At 47.3% G+C, this 20,756-nt stretch overlaps 1 protein-coding gene across 10 annotated transcripts in view; it reads right to left on the reverse strand.

Annotated features, from left to right (window-relative positions):
* The window catches only part of KAZN (kazrin, periplakin interacting protein), a 998,377-nt gene that overhangs the window by 62,797 nt on the left and 914,824 nt on the right, over positions 1 to 20,756 (reverse strand). For 9 of the 10 annotated variants that reach the window (XM_085608668.1, XM_085608670.1, XM_085608669.1 and 6 more), the window contains 2 exons: positions 12,453 to 12,642; positions 1,376 to 1,506 (listed from right to left, as the gene is read on the reverse strand). In XM_085608668.1, the coding sequence (XP_085464794.1) occupies positions 1,376 to 1,506; positions 12,453 to 12,642 (321 nt within the window). Of the gene's footprint in view, positions 1 to 1,367; positions 1,507 to 12,452; positions 12,643 to 20,756 lie in introns of all 10 variants that reach the window. The other variant, XM_085608673.1, reaches the window with a different exon arrangement.

Below are 20,756 nucleotides of genomic sequence, written 5' to 3' on the forward strand. Positions count from 1 at the left end.
GGAGACCCCTGGTCTAGGTATATGTACATGGGGTAGATATGGGTATTTGTTGTACCCTGCTGTGCAATCAGGGCATGTGCTGTACACCGCGTGCAGGTGGTTTTGGTATTTGCTGTACAATATCTTGAAGTTGGTACAGTAACATGTTACAAGTTGCAGTGCATTCTGGTATGTGCTCCTTTGTGATTCAACACAGGGTCAGTGGTGGTGTTTGGGGAAAGTGGGGGCTGAGGGATAGCATTCTGAATCAGGAGTGACACAGAAGGTCTGGCTAACGGCATGCATCGGTGCACTGTCTGAGCTTACAGAAGAGTCCTGCAGCCTGGTCCTCGGCCAGAGGGGTCACTGTAGAGCGGTCTGCCAAGGGGAGGGGAAAAGATAAAGAACATGAACAGTCACAGCCAACCAATCACACCAACAGCCGGGGCTCCCCCCGCCCCAATGAAACCTACACGCCCCCCACCCACGTAATGTACCCCCTTACCCTCGGGTTGTAGTTCCTAAGGGAAGAATACTGTACCACAATTAACAGTGAGCCTGGGTTAAAAAGTGCAAACGTTAAATGTACAAAAAACAAACCCTTCTAAAATATAAAAGAAAATGCTCGTGTTGACCATTCAAAGGTGTACTCAGGAAAATTCTCGTTAAAAACTGTAAGAGGAAAATACGTTCCTGGTGCACACACCAAGGCGTGCGGCAAAACTTCAACTGTATTCACATCCGTCAAAAAGCTTAAAGAAGCCATGACTTTATACCAGATCGAAACACCAGGGTTATTGATTACAGTGACTCACATATGGCCACAATTCATACGGTGGATTTAAGAGGTTAAAAGATTTTCGCATGCATAGGTATTTCGGATAATCTGATTTATGGCCACGATAGGAGGCACCCGAGTAGTGGAGAAGTGTGACTCACTGGTTAGAGGAGGCAGACCTGGAAGCAGAGGTCAGCCCGGGACCAGGGTTCAATTCCCAGCTCCGCTGGGTCTTGAGTCCATAAATGTCCATGGACTTGATAATTCTCGCTCCAGTGCATACTCGACTCATGGGTTCACACTCTGCGACTCTGGGCAATAGCTTGCTTAATCTCCACACGGGACCCTCGCGGCGGGATGCCTTACTTTCACCTTGCGGATGCCCTGCTGGGTTATCTCACAGGGGAATACCAGGACGGGTTCCCTAAGCAAGCGCTTAGAGACTGCTTGGTGATTTGCGCTATATAAATTCCTGTACATTTACACTATCCAAATATTTTCGACACAGGTCTGTCCTACAAAGGAGTTAGTTCATCAAGTTATGATACAAAGTAACATGACAGTGGCTTTTCAGTATGTATGAAAAATAGTGAAAAGGGATTCACACTACCGTCTTACATTGCAGAGGGAATGCGTTCGATGTCGGGGAGAGTTGATATCGCTTGGCGTCGATGATCTGTCGCCGTCGGCTGCCGATGCATCGGATATTATAGAGGGCTGTCGCGAGTGGCAAGGACTCACTTTGACACCTGAAACAGAAAACCCACAGAAACAAAGGGTATGAAAAGAAAACTCTTTCAAGTGATTGTTACTGTCTTGTGAAGTAGTAACACTTTAGCATAAAGGAGATGAAAAGAAAGATACAGCCCTTAAAAATATGTGACAGGCATGTACATAAAACATTCTGAAGAGAACAATCTGATATTGCACCTTGGCAAATTTAAATCAATTTCCCTATCTGCAATTAACATTTTTTTTTAATTATATTGCTAAATCAACATTAGCAGCACACCAAATTATTCTGTTTCATTATAGCTTTGAATTTTCAAAACATCTTATGATAATTAACTTCATCACAAGTCCCAGTGTCGATATTCTTTATTTTCCTTGCACATGCATAATGTTTCCCAAAGTTTGCTGGCCTTCTGACACACTCGTTACATGATATTTGTAGAAATGACTCTCCATGTTCAAGGCTCAATTCAGCGAGCTCTCGACCACCGCATACAAAATGGAATCTAAGAATGAAATCGAAGAACAGAATCTGACTTTTTCAAATCCAGCAAATTCAGGTTATTAAAATTCCATCTCTTCAAGATGGTGGGTAGCCGCGGCCTGTGCAGGTAAGAAGGTGGGCGGTAGGGCCGGTTGGGTGAGGACTTCAACAGGTGACGAATTTATTTAATTTTCCCTCATGCTCGTCTGTCGAATCCCCCCCAACCCGGCACCACAGCCCCACCGCTTTTACCTGCACGGGCAGCTCTTGATGGTGAGCCTGTGCTTAACTTGGAAACAAAATAAGTGCAAGGGCCAAAATATTCCTCAGAATTTGCAGCTTGCAATTTCTATGCTTTTCTATAATACAAAACTGGAAATCATATTTTCTATCTGAAGCCATAAACAGATATCTTGTAGTTTGGAAAAAAGCCAAGGATTGGTTTGTTTTCAAATTGCAACTCTCAGCAAGTTAATCTGAACCACAGCTGCTATTCCTTGAAGTGGAGCGTGCATCTGCTGAGGACCAGCACCATCTCCTGTAGGTTGGACGTCATCAAATGGACAAGTACATTACCGAAGTATCCTCACATAAAAACTGCGTTGACCTACCACTACACTGATCAAGTACTAAATATTTTAACTGCTACATTCAAATCAGTACATTGAACACAGTGCTTAATTTGAGCCGGTGGTTTCTGGTGCTTAACATCAACACTTAATCATCAACACCAGCGCTTTTCACGACCACCAGTTAAGAACACATTAATTTACGGAAAGATTAAGTGATTTGCCCAAAATCACTGGATGTTGGGCCAACGCGGAGACTGGAACCTGGTTCCCCAGCTCCAAAGTCTGCAGCTCGGACCATTAGGCCACATTCTCCCCCCACTTTCATGGTTAGCAGTTGGTTCTGTTTTAGGCGGCGCTAACAGGAGAAATGAGAGGATTTAAGATGCCTCCTGAGGAGAACCCCTGCACTTATTTTTTTTTTTTACAAATTAACCACTGATTGAGCGTACATCTGCATCACTGGTATTGATACATCTTGCCTTAACACTACCTCTTACCGAAAACAGGACCATAATCCTCACACCAACTCTAAGCCTCCCCCCTACCTTAACCCTTTGCTTCCCCTCCCAATGTAGACCTTTAAGTGGTACCTCCAGTATAATCCTAAACAGAATCCTGGACCTACACTAACAGTAACCCTACCCAGGAACATCACCCTTAACCAAACCATATTTCTTAACCTTATGTTAGCCCTAACCCTATGCGCAATATTAAGCACTACAACTCAACCTTACAATAACATCAAAGCCAACGCGAACCCTAAACCAAAGCCTCACCTTCAACCTAAACACTAAGGGGCATATTTTGTTTAATTGTGGCGCAGGGCAGCGCAGCAAGTCACCTTGCTGCCGCTGCCCTGCTTCAGAGGGGAAGGGCAGGAATGCGCCATATTTATCGATATTTGTGTCCTCCTCCCTTGTGCTGGCCCCTTTTTGGCATCCTAGCACCAACGCAGGCACCCTTGCACCATGAGGGTGCCTGTGTTGTAGGCAGGATTATTTTTGTGCAGGATGGGGCACCTCCTGCACGAAAACAATCTAGAGAGGCCTTGTTCTATATGGGCTGAAAAAAGCAGCATACATAGAAAGAGGAAACAAGCATTGGCATAGCCAATAGGTCTCGCCTTTGGGACCTTATAAGTGTTTAGCCATGCAACAGTTGCATAACTAAATACTTATAAGGTCCCAAAAGTGAGACCTATTGGCTATGCCAAGCGGCTGTGCGGCCTCGAAAGTGAAAGTGATCGCAATCGCGATCAAACATCAAAGCGGCCGCGAAAGTGAAAGTAATCGCGGTAAAGCACGTCGCGCGTGCCCGCGCACATGCACTGTAGCTCTGGGCTGGCCTGCTAGCACTTTTTGGAGCCCTCTCAATAAGTCTCACCAGACCAGCACATGCGCTGGGTCAGGCGAGACCTAAAAATGAGGAAAAAGATATTTCTCCTAGCTATGCCTCCCCTGGGAAGGTGTAAGATTTTGGTGCATTCCCAAGTTTTAAAAAGTCGCTGTAAATCTGGGAATGCGTCAAAATCCATTGGAGCTACAAGGGAACACCCACCGCAACACCCATGAAATGCCTATCCAGGGCAGAGTAAGGCAACGCACCGATTTGTGCTGCGTTGCCTTACTCCAGATTTATGAAGCCACTCAGAGCCATGCAAAGTGGCATTTGTGTGGCTTCATAAATCTGCCGTAGAAGTTTGCGTTGCGCATGCTCAACGTTGCATGGTGCAAGCATAACGCATACCTCTCATAAATATGCACCTGTGCTTAACTTTAAGCCTAATGCTAACACTACCCAATGCTAATATATTCAACTTATTCAGCCTGGCAGTTTTGGGGGTGATATTGTGGTACGTTTTAATACAGGATCTTTTAAGTAACTCACATCACTGTAGTGAAATCTGAGGGATGGTGTGACGCCCTCCTGTGATCTTTCCTTTCCGTCAGTAGATGATCACAGCTCGAGTGTTCCAAAGAGATTAATATCAAGAAATAAAATAGTAGATCTTAGACTACTAACGTCAACAGAATAAGTTTATGCTGCAGGCCAAGGACTGAAGCGCCTCAGAGTCTACGCGCTATAAATTATCCACTCAAATCACACCGAAGCACCAGTGACATTCATTTTCACAAAAAACTATAGGAAAATGATCAATTTACAGGTCTGTGTCTGTCACGGATTCCAATGTTGCTAGACCTGCATTTTTAGGTGTCGACTGAAGTTCCTGTACAGGTACCATCTTGAATCTCACACTATCGATATTTGTTTCAAGCTGTAGCTTTAGCTGAACAATTTGGTTTAATGTCAGGGTTTACATTGTAGTCAAATTTCCGTGTCCTTCTTTCAATATCAAGCGTAAGGTGAAGCTCCAGCCACATGCAGTGGAGTTATCCATGTTTAGAATCCCTGAACTCCTCAGGCAGCAATTCTGCTACACAGAACATATATATTTTTTAAATGTAAAGCTCAAGTATGGACATATTAGCTTTCATTTCCAGACAGAGTACAACCCTGAAAGAATATTCTAAGCAAGAACGCATGAATCCAGTAGCTGCCATGTGCAAAGCGAAGGGACCACTTACGTATCAGAGCGGTCTCTGCGCGTGCTGTTTTTTAGAATGTAAATGCTAGGTAATCTATCTTTCCCCACAGACATACTGCTTGGGACTTACCCCTCTCAAAAAAAAAAATACTGGTGACCCACTTGTGCTCAGAGATAGGTGAATGAACGGACAGACGGAAGGATAAACACACATGCACCATACGGACGCGCTTGGCACATCTTCAGATGGGTCATGAGAAGCAGGAAATCACAGTTGCAAAAATAGCTTTCGGGGGGGATGTCCAGTCTGCAATGCTATAACTGAAAAACTTTACCCTCAGAACCCAAAAAATTGGGAGTTAAGGTTTGGCAACAAAAAAGGGGCAGAATCACGAGGGGCGGAGTCATGAAAAGCAGTCTAACAGTCAACTTACACATTTATTTTTTTTAAACTCTGCAACATGAAATGGTAATGAGAAACCTGATGGTTGCTCTGTTGTAGTTATCTGGTTGTAAGGGCTGCATTTTAAAATACTCGCAGGTCATACATTGCAATCCTTTTTGCAGAGAGCTATGAACCAGCATCAAGGACAGCATGTAAATTGCAAGGCATGGTTTTAGAACCTTATTTTTTTCCACTTTCTGTTAATATAGAGCTGCTTCCATGGGTGTCTTTGGGTTATAATAAAGTCTTATTGGTACTGACAACCCCAAGAACTTTGTTGCATTTAAATCCTGACTGTGACTCCCACCATACACCCTGAACATATAATCCCAAACTGTATCTACGATATATGACTTCTATACCGTGTAACCCTCACCGTCTTATGCAACATATCATGTAACACAATTCACACACTTGAATGATTTTTTGTCAATCTATAATGTCTACGTGAGGTAGAGCACTCGGAAACCTTCGTAAAAATGAGTGAGTGCTATTTAAATTGTTACTCGTGCAAGTACTTGCATAGACTGATACCCTTGTTATTCTTACACAGTATGCATATCTCTAATAAAGAGGGACTCAACGAAGCCAAAAGCTTTCCTCCAAATTGTACTTTCTCTTAAGTACTTCTGAAGTGATAACAAGCTGTGCGCCTTTTCTTCCCGCTCCATTGCCCTAGAATCTAGGTGTAAGGCTCCAGATAGTTCACAGCCAGAACTGTATGCTCCCAAAAGGAGGGCTGATGGACCTTTAATTCTGCCCTTTGCTTTCTGCCTAGCTGGACCTGAAAATAAGAAAGCCCTCTTGCGTATTGATGCTCCGAACAGAAAGCAGACAATGTACGTGGGCTTACTGGATTGTGTCCCTGTGTTGGCAAATTACACATGGACAAATTCATGATATTTCCCTGAGGCCAGGCAGATCCCCCCCCGATCAGACTCAATAATAGCTGCCGATCAGGAATCCTGTTAGATCCTCTTTCATTCAAGCACTGCCAGCCTGTAACTCGATGCCAGAAATTAGAGGTGTGAATTAGGAAGAGAGTGAGGTGTGGTCTGCCTTTTCTCATGTGTTGGTGGCAGGATGCACTAATTGTGGTTGCAGACATTAGAGATGCTGTGTGTGCCATACTCTGATTCTCCGCTTATTGTTCTATGCAAAGTATGGGTTTTGACTATTAAGAATACTCTCAGTATAATAACCAACTCTCTTTGGACATTCAGTTTAAATCAGTTCTGACTCATGATGTTGTGCACTGCGTACGCTATTCTATTTCATTGGCAGATCACCTGTGCGTTCCGGGTCACAGAGTCATCTGGACAGCTTTCTGGTCCAAAGTGTTGCCTTGCATGCTTAGGGCAGGGTTCATTAAACGCTATTCAGGCTGACTCTCATCAAGGTATATGTTTATGTTATTTTCCTCGATTGACGCAAATGATTGACCAGCAAATGGAGAAATTCAAGATACATTCCCGCTAGAGGAAGATAACATGACTCAAGGGAGGAAATTTCCGAGCAACTAGTAACATGGTGGATTCCCCAAAAAACATATATCCAGCCATGAAACACTGCTGGTTTAATCCCTACGTTTTAAGATTCAGGGTCGGTAAACTTTGTAACTATCATGTCCTACTGTTACCTAGGACATGGGCTAATGAGTCTGTGCTTGGATGGCTATCAGCCTTTGCCATCACAGTTGTACCCTCTTTGAAGTGACAAATCGTGTAAAATCACACAACTACCCACCGAATCCCATTTGTAAAAATGTTCTAGCTTTTTTTTTAAATGGCCCTTGTATCCTATTAATTAACTATCATCAATCACTTTAGTAGAGACCTTGGTCTGCATTTTGCAGATCGGATTTTTTTTAATAACATGGATGCTGTACCAGGAGGACCAAGAGGTAACGACTTGTTCCGCTTTGATATTTTGGGAAGTTTTAATGTGAAGATCAGCTCCAGTATTGACCTAAAATTGATTCGGTGTGAACCAGAGATTTATGAAGGCTCCTCAGCCAAAGGTTGATGACTGCAGGAATGATTGCCAGGAGAGATTCCTAATAAAATGTATACGTTCTTACAATCTGATAAGTGCCTTGGGATGCTGTCCGCCTGACATGCCTACCCGAACACATTTTGTGGTTAAGGGTAAACATTCAATTATTGCTCACACCTTAGTCTCTGTGAGTCTGTGGGACTCGATTTGCTCCTTTGAAATTAACATGTCCCAAAAGTGACCATACAGTCTTGTCTTTGAAAAGGCGGACCGGTGCTATATCCCTCAACACCAGTATCCTAGTCCCATTGCAAGAGACAGTCACCAACTATGGAAGATGAATTTGTTGGGTAATCGTAGACCCGCTTCCATTTTATACACAGCGATTTATAACACCAGACAAAACTTTCTTATAGTTTTTAGACCTTCATATAAGTAAAAAACTCTTTGGGGCTTTAACAAAATTATATATGTATCTTAAAATCATGATATTTTTGCGAACCTGATAAACCTACTCTTGATGAACCCAAATGGTATTCTAGAGCCTGCAATAAAGGTAAACCAGATCTCTTCCCAACTGTCAAATTGTTCCCCTACAATCAATCATTAATTACTGAAAGGTGGACCCACTATAAAGAAATGATTAAGAAAGCAAAATACAAGTACACATGGAATGTATGGTGGGAGCAAAAGGTGGGAGATCATTCTGATGGCTCATTGCTAAATGACCTACTACTAGTGCCTTCAATCCTACCTTGGAGGTGGTCATCCCCACTTCACATTGGGTACAATTTCTCAGAAAGCTCGATTTGAGGAGGAGGAGAGAGGAGAGTATTACTCATCAGAACAAATGAAGCCTCTTCTGAATTTTATTTTACATTTTAAGAGTTTCAAATGGTTATTAAAGCTAGTCAAAGGAACAAGATCCCACGGGGTTTCCATGGATATTCAAAAAGAAGACATTGGTCTGTGGGGTCCTCTAACTTCATGATTTTAAATGTAGCCTGTGCTTCCTTTGATTTTACAGAAACATGGGATCCTTTATAACTGTCTGTAAGAAGGGAGACAGGCCAGACCCTTCTGTCACCCTATTAGCTGCCCAACAGACATTGGTTTGCCGCTGTGAAATGTGGACTAGGTGAGAAGCGGACATCCTCCTTTGGTTCAGACAGGGTCATCAGGCAGGGCTGCATCTTGGCTCCCTTGCTGTTTACACATCATGTCAATCCGTTGGCATCAGATTTGTTACAGAATCTGCAGATACTCCAATGGTTGGGTGTCGGCATCAACTTTCCTGTGACTTGCGCCATGCCTGCGCAGCCAAGTACGCAGATCCCTGTTGCACTCAGCAGGATTCCTCCCTTGTGAGTCGTGCATGAACCCGCCATGGGGGGAGATCCTGACGGGCCCTGGCTTTAACACCATCAGCCTTCAGAGGATTATTCCTTATTTGCAGACCCCTGGTGGCATCAAGTGGACACAGCATGAAGTCGCACAACAGTCACCATCACCTCCGTTCCAGGCAATCTACTACTGGTCTGGGTAAGTACCATCCTTTTTCTGAATTTTTCCCCATTCTACAAGAGGGTTACCACAGCTACCTGGAAGGTCTATGCTGTCTACCCATAGGATCTAAGGAAGATACATGCATTAAGTACTAAACTTCAATCTGTGAACAATAGCTTGTCTTGATACAGACAACGTGTATCCCAGTGGCGGCGCGCTCAGAACGGGGGTGGTGAGGCGGGAGGGTAGAGGGATTAAACAAAAATAAAAAATAAAAAAAACTTACCTTCTCTGCCGCATGCCTCTCCCACCGCCACACACCTCTACTCCTCTGCTGGAAGCACCAGAAGCACTCAGGCTTCCGGGCTCACGTAGCCAATCACGACGCCGCAGGAGCAGCGTTGTGATTGGCCTGAGCGTCCCATTTGGAAGCTCCGACAGTGCCTGGAGAGGCTGGGCATGTTCTCCACGGGGCTGTGCAACACAGGCCAATGGAGAACATGCCAAGTGCGCACAACAGTTTAGCCGGCCCTAGTGCAAACCATTTTCTTACTGGGTACTACCCCGGCACTCTATCATTGAGGTGGCAATGTCAGCCAGATATTTTCTAGATTAGGTCACATAAACCCCTAAGTAGCTATATAAATGGTCCTTGCTGTCCCCTGAGCTACCAACCATTAGTATGTTTTGGCACTTTTATAAGAAAAGACAATAATGTCCCAACATATTTTTCTCATAAGATTTACTGTATCATGTTTTGTTACAAAAAGTAAATAATTATCCACTCTGACTGACGATGAAAGTTACACAATTCAAAAAACCATTCTCATTATTCCATTGTTACATATGAACAGTACGGTGTACACATTGATCACCCAATATACACATTTAGTCCTTTGAAAACATACAAGAACCCCGTGGGGGGGAGAAGAGTCAGACTACGCCACCCCATCGAGGAGACAATCCAGAACAGCCGACACGTGTTTCGTTATGTAATGTAACTTTTTCAAGGCTTTAATGTTATAAAACTGCAGGATGAAATTACATGTGTCCCGATCCAAAGTAAATTGTCGTCCAAAGGTCGGCAGAGTGACCGTATAAAGCCTGTTTTTACTGATTCATCATCCGGTTGTTTCCAAACACAGTGTGCGAGCAGCAATTGAGTCGTCCATCCGTTGAAACTGCCACAGTTAGGCGTCGCACATTTTGTCAGGCCCGTAAGTCATGATATAATAATCAACAGTACTTTTTAGACCATAGGAAGCACTATGATGGGTGCTTCCAAACAGTTTACAGGCAGTAGTTCGGGTGTTGATCCGTCGGAGCAGCCCCAGTCGTTAGATGCACCTATTTTAAAAGTGCGACCATGAAAATGGAGGAAGGACAAAGCACCTAGGTGTTGTTCATTGCCCAAGAGCGAGTTGTTACCATCTGAAGCACTATGATAGGTGCTTCTAAACACAATATGCGAGCAGCAGTTTGGGTGTCATCCGTCAGAGTGCAAACCACTCCATCCCTGCCCTGACTACCGAAAGAAAAAGAAAATTATAATAGCTTCTTGTTACTATCATTTTCTTTTCTCACTGCTGCAATAGCAGTGGGGCGACGCTCCTCCGAACTTAGCGGAGGAGCTGCCACTGCTGTATCCCCTTAACAGCAAGGTCACCATTTCATCTACTTCCATGGTGTGGGCAGACATCCCCATGATCTGCCGCCGTCATAGTTTTGGACCCCTTTACATGCATCAGGTCAAACTCCGGACCATCGACTATAATCAACGATCAGTGGCGTAGGAAGGTGGGTGCGGTGCGGTACCGGGTGTCATCACTGAGGGGGGAGAGAAAATGGCAAAAATAAGTGTTTTAAACACATTTTTGCCATTTTGTCTAGCCGGGGATACAAGTGTCATCACTGTGGGAGGTGACAAAATGGTGACAGGATGAAGAGACCTAAGCTACCAGCCTCCTGCCCTCCCAAGTACCTGAAACATGGACCAGGGGACTGTGATATAGATGTGTCATTTTGGCTTATTGTGGTGCTAATGGGCGCCTGATCCAAGTGCACGAGGGTGTCATTTGACCTGTACGCTGAGATATGTTCAAATGCAGAGAGCTAAGAACTCGTTATCTACCTTGACAACTGTAATAATGCTAGCGACTTTATGGAACTTCTTGAGGGTGCAATATACAGATATGCTAGACAAGTAACTGCAGTACTAACCACGTAATGCAGCTTTCCAAACCTGGGCTTTTTTTTTCCACTTCGCTATTTTTGGTCTCTGTCTGGCCGCGGTAATGCTCGTCACATTTCCCCATACAGTTCCTCTAACTTCTACGTACGTATTACGGTTGTTTTCTGCCCACCGAAAAAGAGAAGTTCCTACAAATGCTTATTGAGATTCAAGAAACAGGGGCAATGCGATTTGGAATTGCTTAATTGATCATGCAACTCACCCACATCTAGTTTTATTCCTTGACCTAAATCGAAAGATCAAGAGTGCCCCAGTGCACAGAAAAGCATTGCAGGGCTGAATGAAAATGGGCCTATATAAATATGCAGTGTATATTTATATCATTACATTAAGATTTACTCTTCTGAGGGGTTTGCTTCTGCAGAAATACCCATGTTATATTTCCACTTAAGCCAATTATATGTGTGTGTTATGGGAAATGGGAAAACGCTGTGCACGAGTAGACAACAGTAGAGAGCCTGACAATGTTATACATAGTAAAAGAGCAGTGAAGGGCAAAAACTCGTGCGAAACCCTCACCTTGCGACGCTCAAATGTTATGTCTGGAACGCTGCTGCCACCTAGCGGCCGCACTCTGTGTGGTCTTTAGTCTAGTCTTAACCTTGTATATATTTTAATATTGCTCGGCAGTTGCTTGATAATTGGAACGCAAGCATCGTGCTGAAGCCAGTTTCAATACCATAATGGTTTATTTAGGTTCATTTATTTACACATTTTAGTAAAATGCATTAATTCATTTTGCCTCAATGTTTTACTTAAATTTTGTTATCTGTAACTAGCCATGAAATGTGTCACTCACCATCATTCGTACTAAGAACGAGGCCGTTGTTAAGACCAGGAGACCGCTCTCTATATTAAAAGCAAAGATGGATAGAAAAGAACGCTCGGTCCTCATTGGTGCATTTCTTTGGCAAGGAACACTTTCGATATTTAAAACTACAAATATGTAATAGGTGCGGAAAATAAACACTGCTATCAAAATGCACCCCCCACCAATGAAGCTCTAATCTTGCTTGTTCTATCTCTTCATTAATATTTGTTTTCAATTTTGTTGGCAGGGCTAGACTGGGTGCACATATAACGCTTGTGGTGGTTTAATTCAACAATTTTATTTTTCTGCTTTTTTTCTTTTTAACCATACACATAAAGATCGGTTAAGACATACCTTGCCGGTCGACGGTGTGCTGCGAGTGGCCGTGGTAAAGTGTCTGCTGGCTCTGTCGGATTGCTGCCGTCAGTGGCAGGTCGGCGTGCATCACCCACTCCTGGTTTCCATTCAAAAGCGCCTCGCCGGGCATCGCTAACGAATGGCGCTTCGGAACATCCTTGTTCAGAGTGGCTAAGGACTGCTTCGCCTGAAAAAGATGAACAAGAAATCACATTACGTAACTGTTGGGTGTCCGGAGCGTGGCCGTCACAAGTGTGAACTTAACTTCCCTACAGTAACATCTTCTACTGTTGTCCATTACCTCCTCGTTAGTCTTCCTCACCACATGACAAACAAAGTGAGCTTCAGCTCCACACCAGAACCCTCCAAAGCAAAAAGTCAGCCTCCCATGCCTCCCATCCCTTCCCAATATGGCCGACCCATTACACCCTGACCTCTATAAGAGGTGGGCCAGCCCAACCCATCAGCCTGATTTTAGGTCTCGGCTAGCGAAGGCTGCGCTTGCGCAGTCTCACTCGCGAGATTTAATGTTTTTCAGAAGTGGGGCTTGAACCTGCCCCTCTTCTGCCCTCTTCTCCATTGGCTGGCCTCTTTAATGCTGGTCAGCCATTGGAGAAGAGCTTTGTCTCGCCAAACAAGCCCCGTCTTTTTTGGATTCGGGGGCGTGTTTTTTTGCTTCTTTCTCTTTTTTGAAGCCCGTCCCTTATTCACTGGTGGGCGCGTTTGTATTTTTATTTTTTTTCATGGACGTTCTCAGGTTTATTTTCGTGTCTGTTGCTGGGATGTGCAGAGCGCTTTCCGAAGCTCTAAGGTAAGCGATCTTTGTTTATTTTCAGTTGTTGTTTGCTTGTTTTCTGTTTTTTTTACAGGGCTTCCCCGGATCGTGCAGTCCCCGTGCAGCGTCGTGCATGGAGTGCTTTGCCCGGTATGTATGATGCTGTTTGCGGGTCTTAGGTAAGCCATCTTGTCTATGTCTCATGTAATGCTTTTTTTCTGTTTTTTTACAGGGCTTCCCCGGTCCGTGCCGTCCCCGTGCATGGAGTGCTTTGAGTGCTTTGCCCAGTATGTATGATGCTGTTTGCGGGTCTTAGGTAAGCCATCTTGTCTATGTTTCTCATCTAACGCTTTTTTCTTGCTTTTTACAGGGCTTCCCCGGACCGTGCCGTCCCCGTGCAGCGTTGTGCATGGAGTGCTTTGCCCGGTATGTATGATGCTGTTTGCGGTTCTTAGGTAAGCCATCTTGTCTAGGTTTCTCATCTAGCTCATAACACTCTATAAATAACACTTTACTACTCACTCTTTCATAATACCTCTCTATCACAACCTAATGAACTCAACTACAATACTCTATAATTTACAAACTACTATACTAACCACACTATACTACTCTCTTCTCACTAACTACTACTATCAATAAATACTACTCGCTAAAATAAAGCTTACAACAAGAGGTAAAGTGCATCCCACTTCTTCATTAGCACACAAGATCAATGTGTATGTGGCTAGATCTATGTGTGTCTGTGTGCTTCTGTATATCTGTGTAGCTCTCTGTGGGTGGCTGTATGTGTATGTGGCTCTGTGTATGTGTGTCTTTGTGAGTGTGGCTTTGTGAGTGTGCCTCTGTGTGAGTGTGAGTGTCTCAATGTGTGTGCAGGAGGCTCTATATGTGTATGTGTTTGTCTTTGTGTGCCTCTATGTGGGTGACTTTTTGTGTAGGTGCCTCCATGCATAACTGCCTCTGACTCTGTGTGGGTAAATCTTTGTTTATGTAGGTGGCTCAGTATGGGTGGCTCTATTTGTGTGCGTTGCTCTATGCAAAAAGCTCTGTGTAGGTGGCTCTGTATGACTGGCTTTGTATGTTTGCCTCTGTGTCTGCGTGCAAATGCAGTAGGTCTCACATTTCAGACAGATTAAGCTACTAACTTGCAAATAACAATGCTGTTTCTTTCAATCTGTTGAAGGCAAAAATAAAAGCAGTGTCATGAGCAATACCAATACCTATAACTTTGACAATGCCGAGACCGTTGCATTGTAAATGCTTGTTTTAGTTCTGCGCTGCAGATTCTCCAGAGCGTCTGATCAGGTAAGTTGGGCTGAGGTCCTGCTCCAGCAGGTTCCGGTGCCCTGGGGAAGAGGCCCTGCTCCAGCGGGCTCGCTCTCTGGTTCCCCCACCTTCTGGCCCACGTGCTGTCCCTTTGGGTTCACAGCTCTGCTCTAGTGAGCTCCTGGTGCTTGTGGGCTCTTGGGAGTTCTGCCCTGCGCCCCTCCATTCCTTGCTTTCTGCACTGCTTTAGCGGGCTTTATTATTTGGGCCCTGCTGTCACTGAGTGGGATGGCTGACGGGCTCTGGCGGGGTGTGCTTTCCTCTCCCGGGTGGCTGCGGGCTTCCTTTGGGACTCGCTTCTTCTCCGGTTGGGCGTTTGCTGTCTCATACCCTTCCCTGCATGGATTATACCCTTCCCTGCATTTCATGCCTCGCGGGGCTTCCTGGTAGTCTACATGGCACTATGTGCTATCTTCTACTGCCACCTTTGCTGTGGTTGGGCGCATGCTTGGGTGTCTGATGCCCCGGCCTGCCCGTCAGGGTTTCTCTCCCCGGCATCTCTTGATCCCCTCGGCCAGTCTTGATTGGGCTGTGTGGCAGGCCGGGTTGCTGCCTGATGTCAGGCTCGGAAGCCCAGCACTTTCCCTCAGCTAAACTGCCATACGGTTCACTGTATTTAGATGCAAGCGAGCCTTTGAAACTTACGGCCCGGGCGTCTCCTGGGGAGTTTTCTTGCATGCCGTCCTCCTGTTGGCGGTGGCGCGCCTCCATTTTCGGGGCCGCGCCCCCTTGTCCCTGTCGCCACAGCTTACCTTCGGGTGCCGGGGCAGGTGCATTTCTCGGCGCTCTGGGGGCCGCTCGGGAGTTTCGCAGGGGTCTGTGTCGCGGCGGGTGCCGTTTCCCGAGGCCTCCGTGCGATGGGGCCAGGCTGTTGGCTTCTCCTCCTGGTTAGGCCGTTGGCAGCGGGCGTTCCTCGCTGGTCCGCCTCCGAGTGGCGGGGCCTAGCTCCCCCGTCTTCGGTCTCTGTGATGTGTTGCTCGTCATCTTGTGATTCTGGGCAACTCACTGCATCTCCCTGGGCTAGTGTAAAGTGCTTTGTTGCCTTTGAGTCCAGTTCACGCTGTTTGACACTGGTAGACAAGAGTGGTTAAATGCACTCTTTTACAGTGACAGAGCCTCGCTCATTTGTTAGGTGATGACTGCGTTGGGCGTCCTTGTCACTGTGAGACTGGGTTCCAGTCTCGGTTCCAGCGCTTGACGTTCCGTGTCTCTGTGCACTTCACTTATTCTCCCAGTATGGTAGGTCATTGTTGGGGTGTCCTCTCTCTGCCTTCCGCTGTGGAGGCCTGTGTTCTTGGTTCTCTTCTCTTGACGCCACTCAGCATTTCTTTCGTCTGTGGGTGTTGATTTTGGGCCTTTGGGTTGCAGTGGTTTTCTGTTCTCGGATACCCAGATTCCTTCTGGGTGTCCGTGCTGGTCGGGTTCCCAGGTTTGATGCCATATTACATGCACTACTTGACACGGTGTTGGGCCCTTCCGGGCGTTGTGCATGGTCGGGGCTGGTTGGTGCCTGGATGGCAGACCGTCTGGGTGTACCAGGTGCTGTAGACATGGTTCTCGGTTCCTCTTGTTGAGCTGTGTGTTTTGCCATGTATGTGCTCGTTCACGCATTCTTGGGCCTTTGGCCCGGTGGGGTTTCCCTTTCCCAGGTTTCGCTTCCGGGTTTGGGCCGGTGGTCCTTCCTTCCTGTGTACTCCTGTCCCCGCCTGCTCTCCACTGTTGTACCTGGTCGGTCCTGGTTGGTGTGGCCTTCGGGGTTTTCGGGGGCTGTGGGCGCCTGCATGTCTGATGGGGGCGGTCCTCTGTATGCTCCTGTTCTTCCTTCTCGGGCTGCTTCTCTGGTCTCCGGGTAGGATTTTGGCTTTTGCTCCTGTTGTTGCTGTTTGGCTTGTCTTCCATGGGCCGCGGCGGTGGTGTCCCCTCCTCCTCCTGCTCCATGGCCCGGTGGGCGTCCCTTGCGCCCTCCTCCTCGTTGTGTGGTCACGGTTCTCAGCTGGTGCAAGTGGTGCGTGTTCACTTGTACAGACTCCTTCCGAGGGCTCTGGTGATACCAGTTGGCCAGTAGTGTGCGGTGTTGTATTCCCCACACGCTCCTGTGCGCATGTTGTGGCAGGTGTTACCTGGTGGTATTTTTTACTGTTCCTCACTGGAATGACATGGTGTGCAAAAGTGTCCAGTGGATTTGGTCCCAGCTCTCTTGTGCTGGGGTGGATGCAATTCGTTGTTCTGCTTTCTGTCCGTCGTCCGTTCGCTCCTTGCCACTGGTTTCCTGCATTCCTGGCTGAATGGGTCTGGTCCCACGTGCTGTGGCTCTGTGGTTGATCTCCTACCTTGGGTAGCTGTCCCCCTTCGTCTAGTTTTCTGTGGCCTCCCGGCTGTTCATGTCTGGGTTGTCTACCCTGATGATGTCCTTCCGTAAGGTGGGTTTTGGGCTCCTTGTGCCTGGTTGACTGTCGGTGCTTGCCTGATCTGTCCGTTGGGGGTCCTCCCCATCTGGTTGGTCCCGGTGCTCTGTGGGGTTTCCCGATTTCGCCTGTTCCCGTGGGTGTCCCTTCCGGTAGAGCATTTGACTGCAGATCAAGGTGTCCCTGGTTCAGATCCGGGTGTCCCCTAACTCTAAAAATGGCTCCCCTCCCGCCCTGTCTGCCCGTGCAACCGGTGGTCTGTGTTCTGGTCTCCCCTTCCCGGGTGTTGGCGTCCTCTCCACCTATGGGGCGTGCTTGGGTCTATGCTGGGTCGGTTGTTCCGTTTTTTGGTAGTTTCTCATCTGCCTTCTGTTGGCCGTTTCCTGGCTTGTTTTTGCCCCTGCCTCGCGGGGGCTTCTTGCTGCTCTTGCCTCGGTCACCCTCTGTCTGTGTCCCGGGTGCTGGCCTTTCCTGCCTTCTTGTCCAGGCTCCCAGCTTCGCACCTGGGCTTGCTGGCCTGGCCGGGATGTTTGTCCTGTTGGTGGGGCTCGCCTGGGTGCTTCCTGATTCTGCTCCTGCGGATTGTGGCTCTGAGTTTGCTCAGTGGTCTTTGTTGTGCCTCTGTGGGTGCTGGCTCACTCGGTTCTGGGGTTTTGTATCCTGCCACGGTTTTTTATTGCCCCTTGGGGCTTTTTGCTCACGCTATGCTTGTGATTGTCCGGGGCTGCTGGTTTTCCCGGTTCTGTTCCCCGGTCAGGGCCCGACGCTCCCTGTGCGGTTTGGATCCTGTTGTTCTTTGTCCCTGGTGGGGTTACTGGGTCCTTCCGGCTCAAGTTTTATCCCTGGGGGTGTGGCCATTCTCGGGCTCGTTTCGCCCGGCTCTTCTGTCTTTCTCGCCTTTGGTGGCTTGCTGCCTGTGGCCTTGCCCCTGTGTTCACTCCCGTTCCTGTCGGATCTCCATTATTCGGCTGGGTCGGTACTGGGTGTTGGTATGAGTCACTGTGGCCTAGTGGCTCGGTTAGCGGGCTCTTCCTTCTAGGGTCATGAGTTTGTGTCCCGGGGTTTGTTGGTTTTGCCTCCTGGGTGCTCGCCTCGGCGGCTTATTTGTTGCGTGTGGAACATTGCGGGGGCATTTTGCTTGTCATTCTGCGCTGGGATGTCTTGCTCGTTCGTTCTGCATTCCCCTTCCTTCCAGGTCCGTTGTGCTTTCTTGTGCATGGGTCCCCTGGTGGGTGTTCGCCTTCCTGTTTGGGGCTTGGCCTTGGTCCTGGTCCTCTTCGGTGACCTTGATGACGGGGTCGCTTTGCTGTGGTTTCCTGCGGCCCCCGGGGTCTGTTTAGCCTTGCGCCTGCCTGGGCTCTCTCATTGCTGTCTCGCTCCCGTGCGTGGGTTCTTTGGGCAGCTGTGGTCCATGTCCCACCTGCCTCTCCTTGCTGGTGGGGCTTGGGTGCCCTTCATTTTTGTTGTTCGGGTGGGGTGGTGGTTTCCTTTTCTGTGCCTCCGTCCGTTCTTGCGGCTCCTACCGGTCTGGGTTCCCTCTGGTTCATTTTGCATCTGCCCCCGATTGCCGCCGGATATGGTGGATTTTGTTTTCTTCTCCCCTCCGGTCTTTGGTTTGGGGGTTTTTCGACTCTCTTGCTGTTGGTGGTCCACCGTGCATGTGGATGGGCTGCGGTCCGACTGGGTCTCTGCTGCTGTGGCCTTTTTTGTTGGGTCACTGTGGTGTGGTTGCCCTCTGTTTCTTCACCTCCTATGGGGCTCCGGTGGCTCATGGGCTGTTTGGGTTTTTTGCTCCCCTCTCGCTTTGGGCTGTCCATTGGGCGGTCTTGGCGTTTTGGACCGGCTTGCTGCTTTTTGTTTGAGGGCCTGTTTGCGGTTGCCTTTTGGGCTCCGTGTGGTCTGGTGCCCTGCCTTCTCTGTCCTCCTTTGTTCTTTTGGTTGGGGCACGTTTTCTGTAGGCACTTTGTGTCTTTGGGGTCCGGTTTGTAGGCCCTACAGGTGTCTTTCTGTCCCGGGCTGGTTCTTCCTGCTCGTGGTTGCCTCTCTCTTGGGTGGTTCTTCCACTTGCTGGCCCTGTTGGATGTTGCCCTCTTCCATGGGGGTCCCATCCTGGTCCGTTGGCTTCTTGTGAGTTTCCATGAAGCCGCTTGGCTTTGGTCTGTGCTCACTTTCTTAGTCATGTGGCGAGGAAGACTAACGAGGAGGTAATGCCCCGGTTACTTATAGTCTTACTCGCCACACGAGTTCCCATCCCTCCCTCCCTGTCTGGCTATCTGCTTCATGTTTATGCTTGGTAGTTTCAGGCTGATGGGTTGGGCTGGCCCGCCTCTCAGGGTGTAATGGGTCGGCCATATTGGGAAGGGATGGGAGGCTGACTTTTTGCTTTGGAGGGTTCTGGTGTGGAGCTGAAGCTCACTTTTTTAGTCATGTGGCGAGAAAGACTATACTCGGAGTAATGAAGGTTCCCGGTAAGTAACCGGGGCATCTATCGCGTTGAGTCTGCTGTTGGTGGGGGGCGAGTGCGCGACTCTGCGAAACTGACAATACTTCTATTCGGAGGTTCAGTCTCCCTGCTAATAACAACAAACACGCTTGTGGCGACAGGTAAGGCGGCAAATGGGTTTGAGCCTACGTCACATGTAGATCTAGAATGGGGGCAGGTCTCTTAATGGCCTAAAGCATGGATGCTCACAAACATTTGCCCAGAGGCCACAAAGAACAGTCTGTGGTGTGACTGGGGGCGGCACTGATGCCAGCAGGGTGGCAGTAGGGGGTCTGGGTGGGTCTGGGATTGTGTAAGGAGGTCTAAAAAAAAATTGAAATAAACGGGCGAGGATTTATTTGCAGGTTAATAAAAGCTTGCCTGTTTATTTAACAAAAATTCTAAATGTTAGTGTTCAGCAACTAAACAGCAGCTCGTGCTACTAAACAGCAGCTCATGCTGCTGTTTGGGCGGCGGGGGAATGTAAAGGTCAAGAGGGCCGCAAGTGGCTCCCGGGGACTGTACTTTGAGTATCACTGGCCTAAAGTAATCTGCACAGAGGCCTCATCCCAGTGCAGAGTGGCCTCTTCATTAAAAAAGGCAACGGCGATAAATATGAAGCACGGTCAACAGTTCCGTTTATAGAGGGTGGGCCAGGCCCAGCCAAACACCACCCTTGGCGCTACCAGTCATGGGCACAAAACCAATTGCAAAATGCACATGTTAAATTCCTCTTGATCTGTGTCATGGGGCCAAACCTTTTCTTGAGCTGCTGTGGGCTCCACTGGGCAGTCTCTGGCGTCCTATCTCAGCCACACCCAAGTTTTTCACAGGTCTTTAAAAGACCCTTTACATTCCTTTGTGAGTAGGTTAACGAGGCCTAACATTTGTATTTTACTTTTACTGCCACAAAGGGAGAATCCATTTAGTGAAAAGGCTTATTAGGAGTACGGTTACCAAATTTCCAAGAGAAAAATATCGGCAATTTGTTGTTTGCAAAGGCCTGGCTGTGATACTAAATAGGGCTGTAAATGAAATCGTATGTGTTTATTTTTAATATTACTTTTTTGTCTTGGTTTCCTTGAACTATTGGTCATGGAACATTAATTCAGCTCTAGAACACATTTAAAAGTACTTTCTATTCATATGTGTTGTTTAAAGTATGCACAGATGTGGGCAAAAATACCAGCTTTAGGTGGTTTTTGGGGCCTGTTCGCTTGCAACCCTAATCCCAAGATTTTGTTTGTTGCCAGATCAGCAAATTACCCTGCAGACACGTAAGCACACTGGTCACCTTGCACTCAGTGACC

This window comes from Triturus cristatus, chromosome 1_2, assembly GCF_964204655.1.
Source record: "Triturus cristatus chromosome 1_2, aTriCri1.1, whole genome shotgun sequence".
Classification (NCBI taxonomy): domain Eukaryota; kingdom Metazoa; phylum Chordata; class Amphibia; order Caudata; family Salamandridae; genus Triturus; species Triturus cristatus.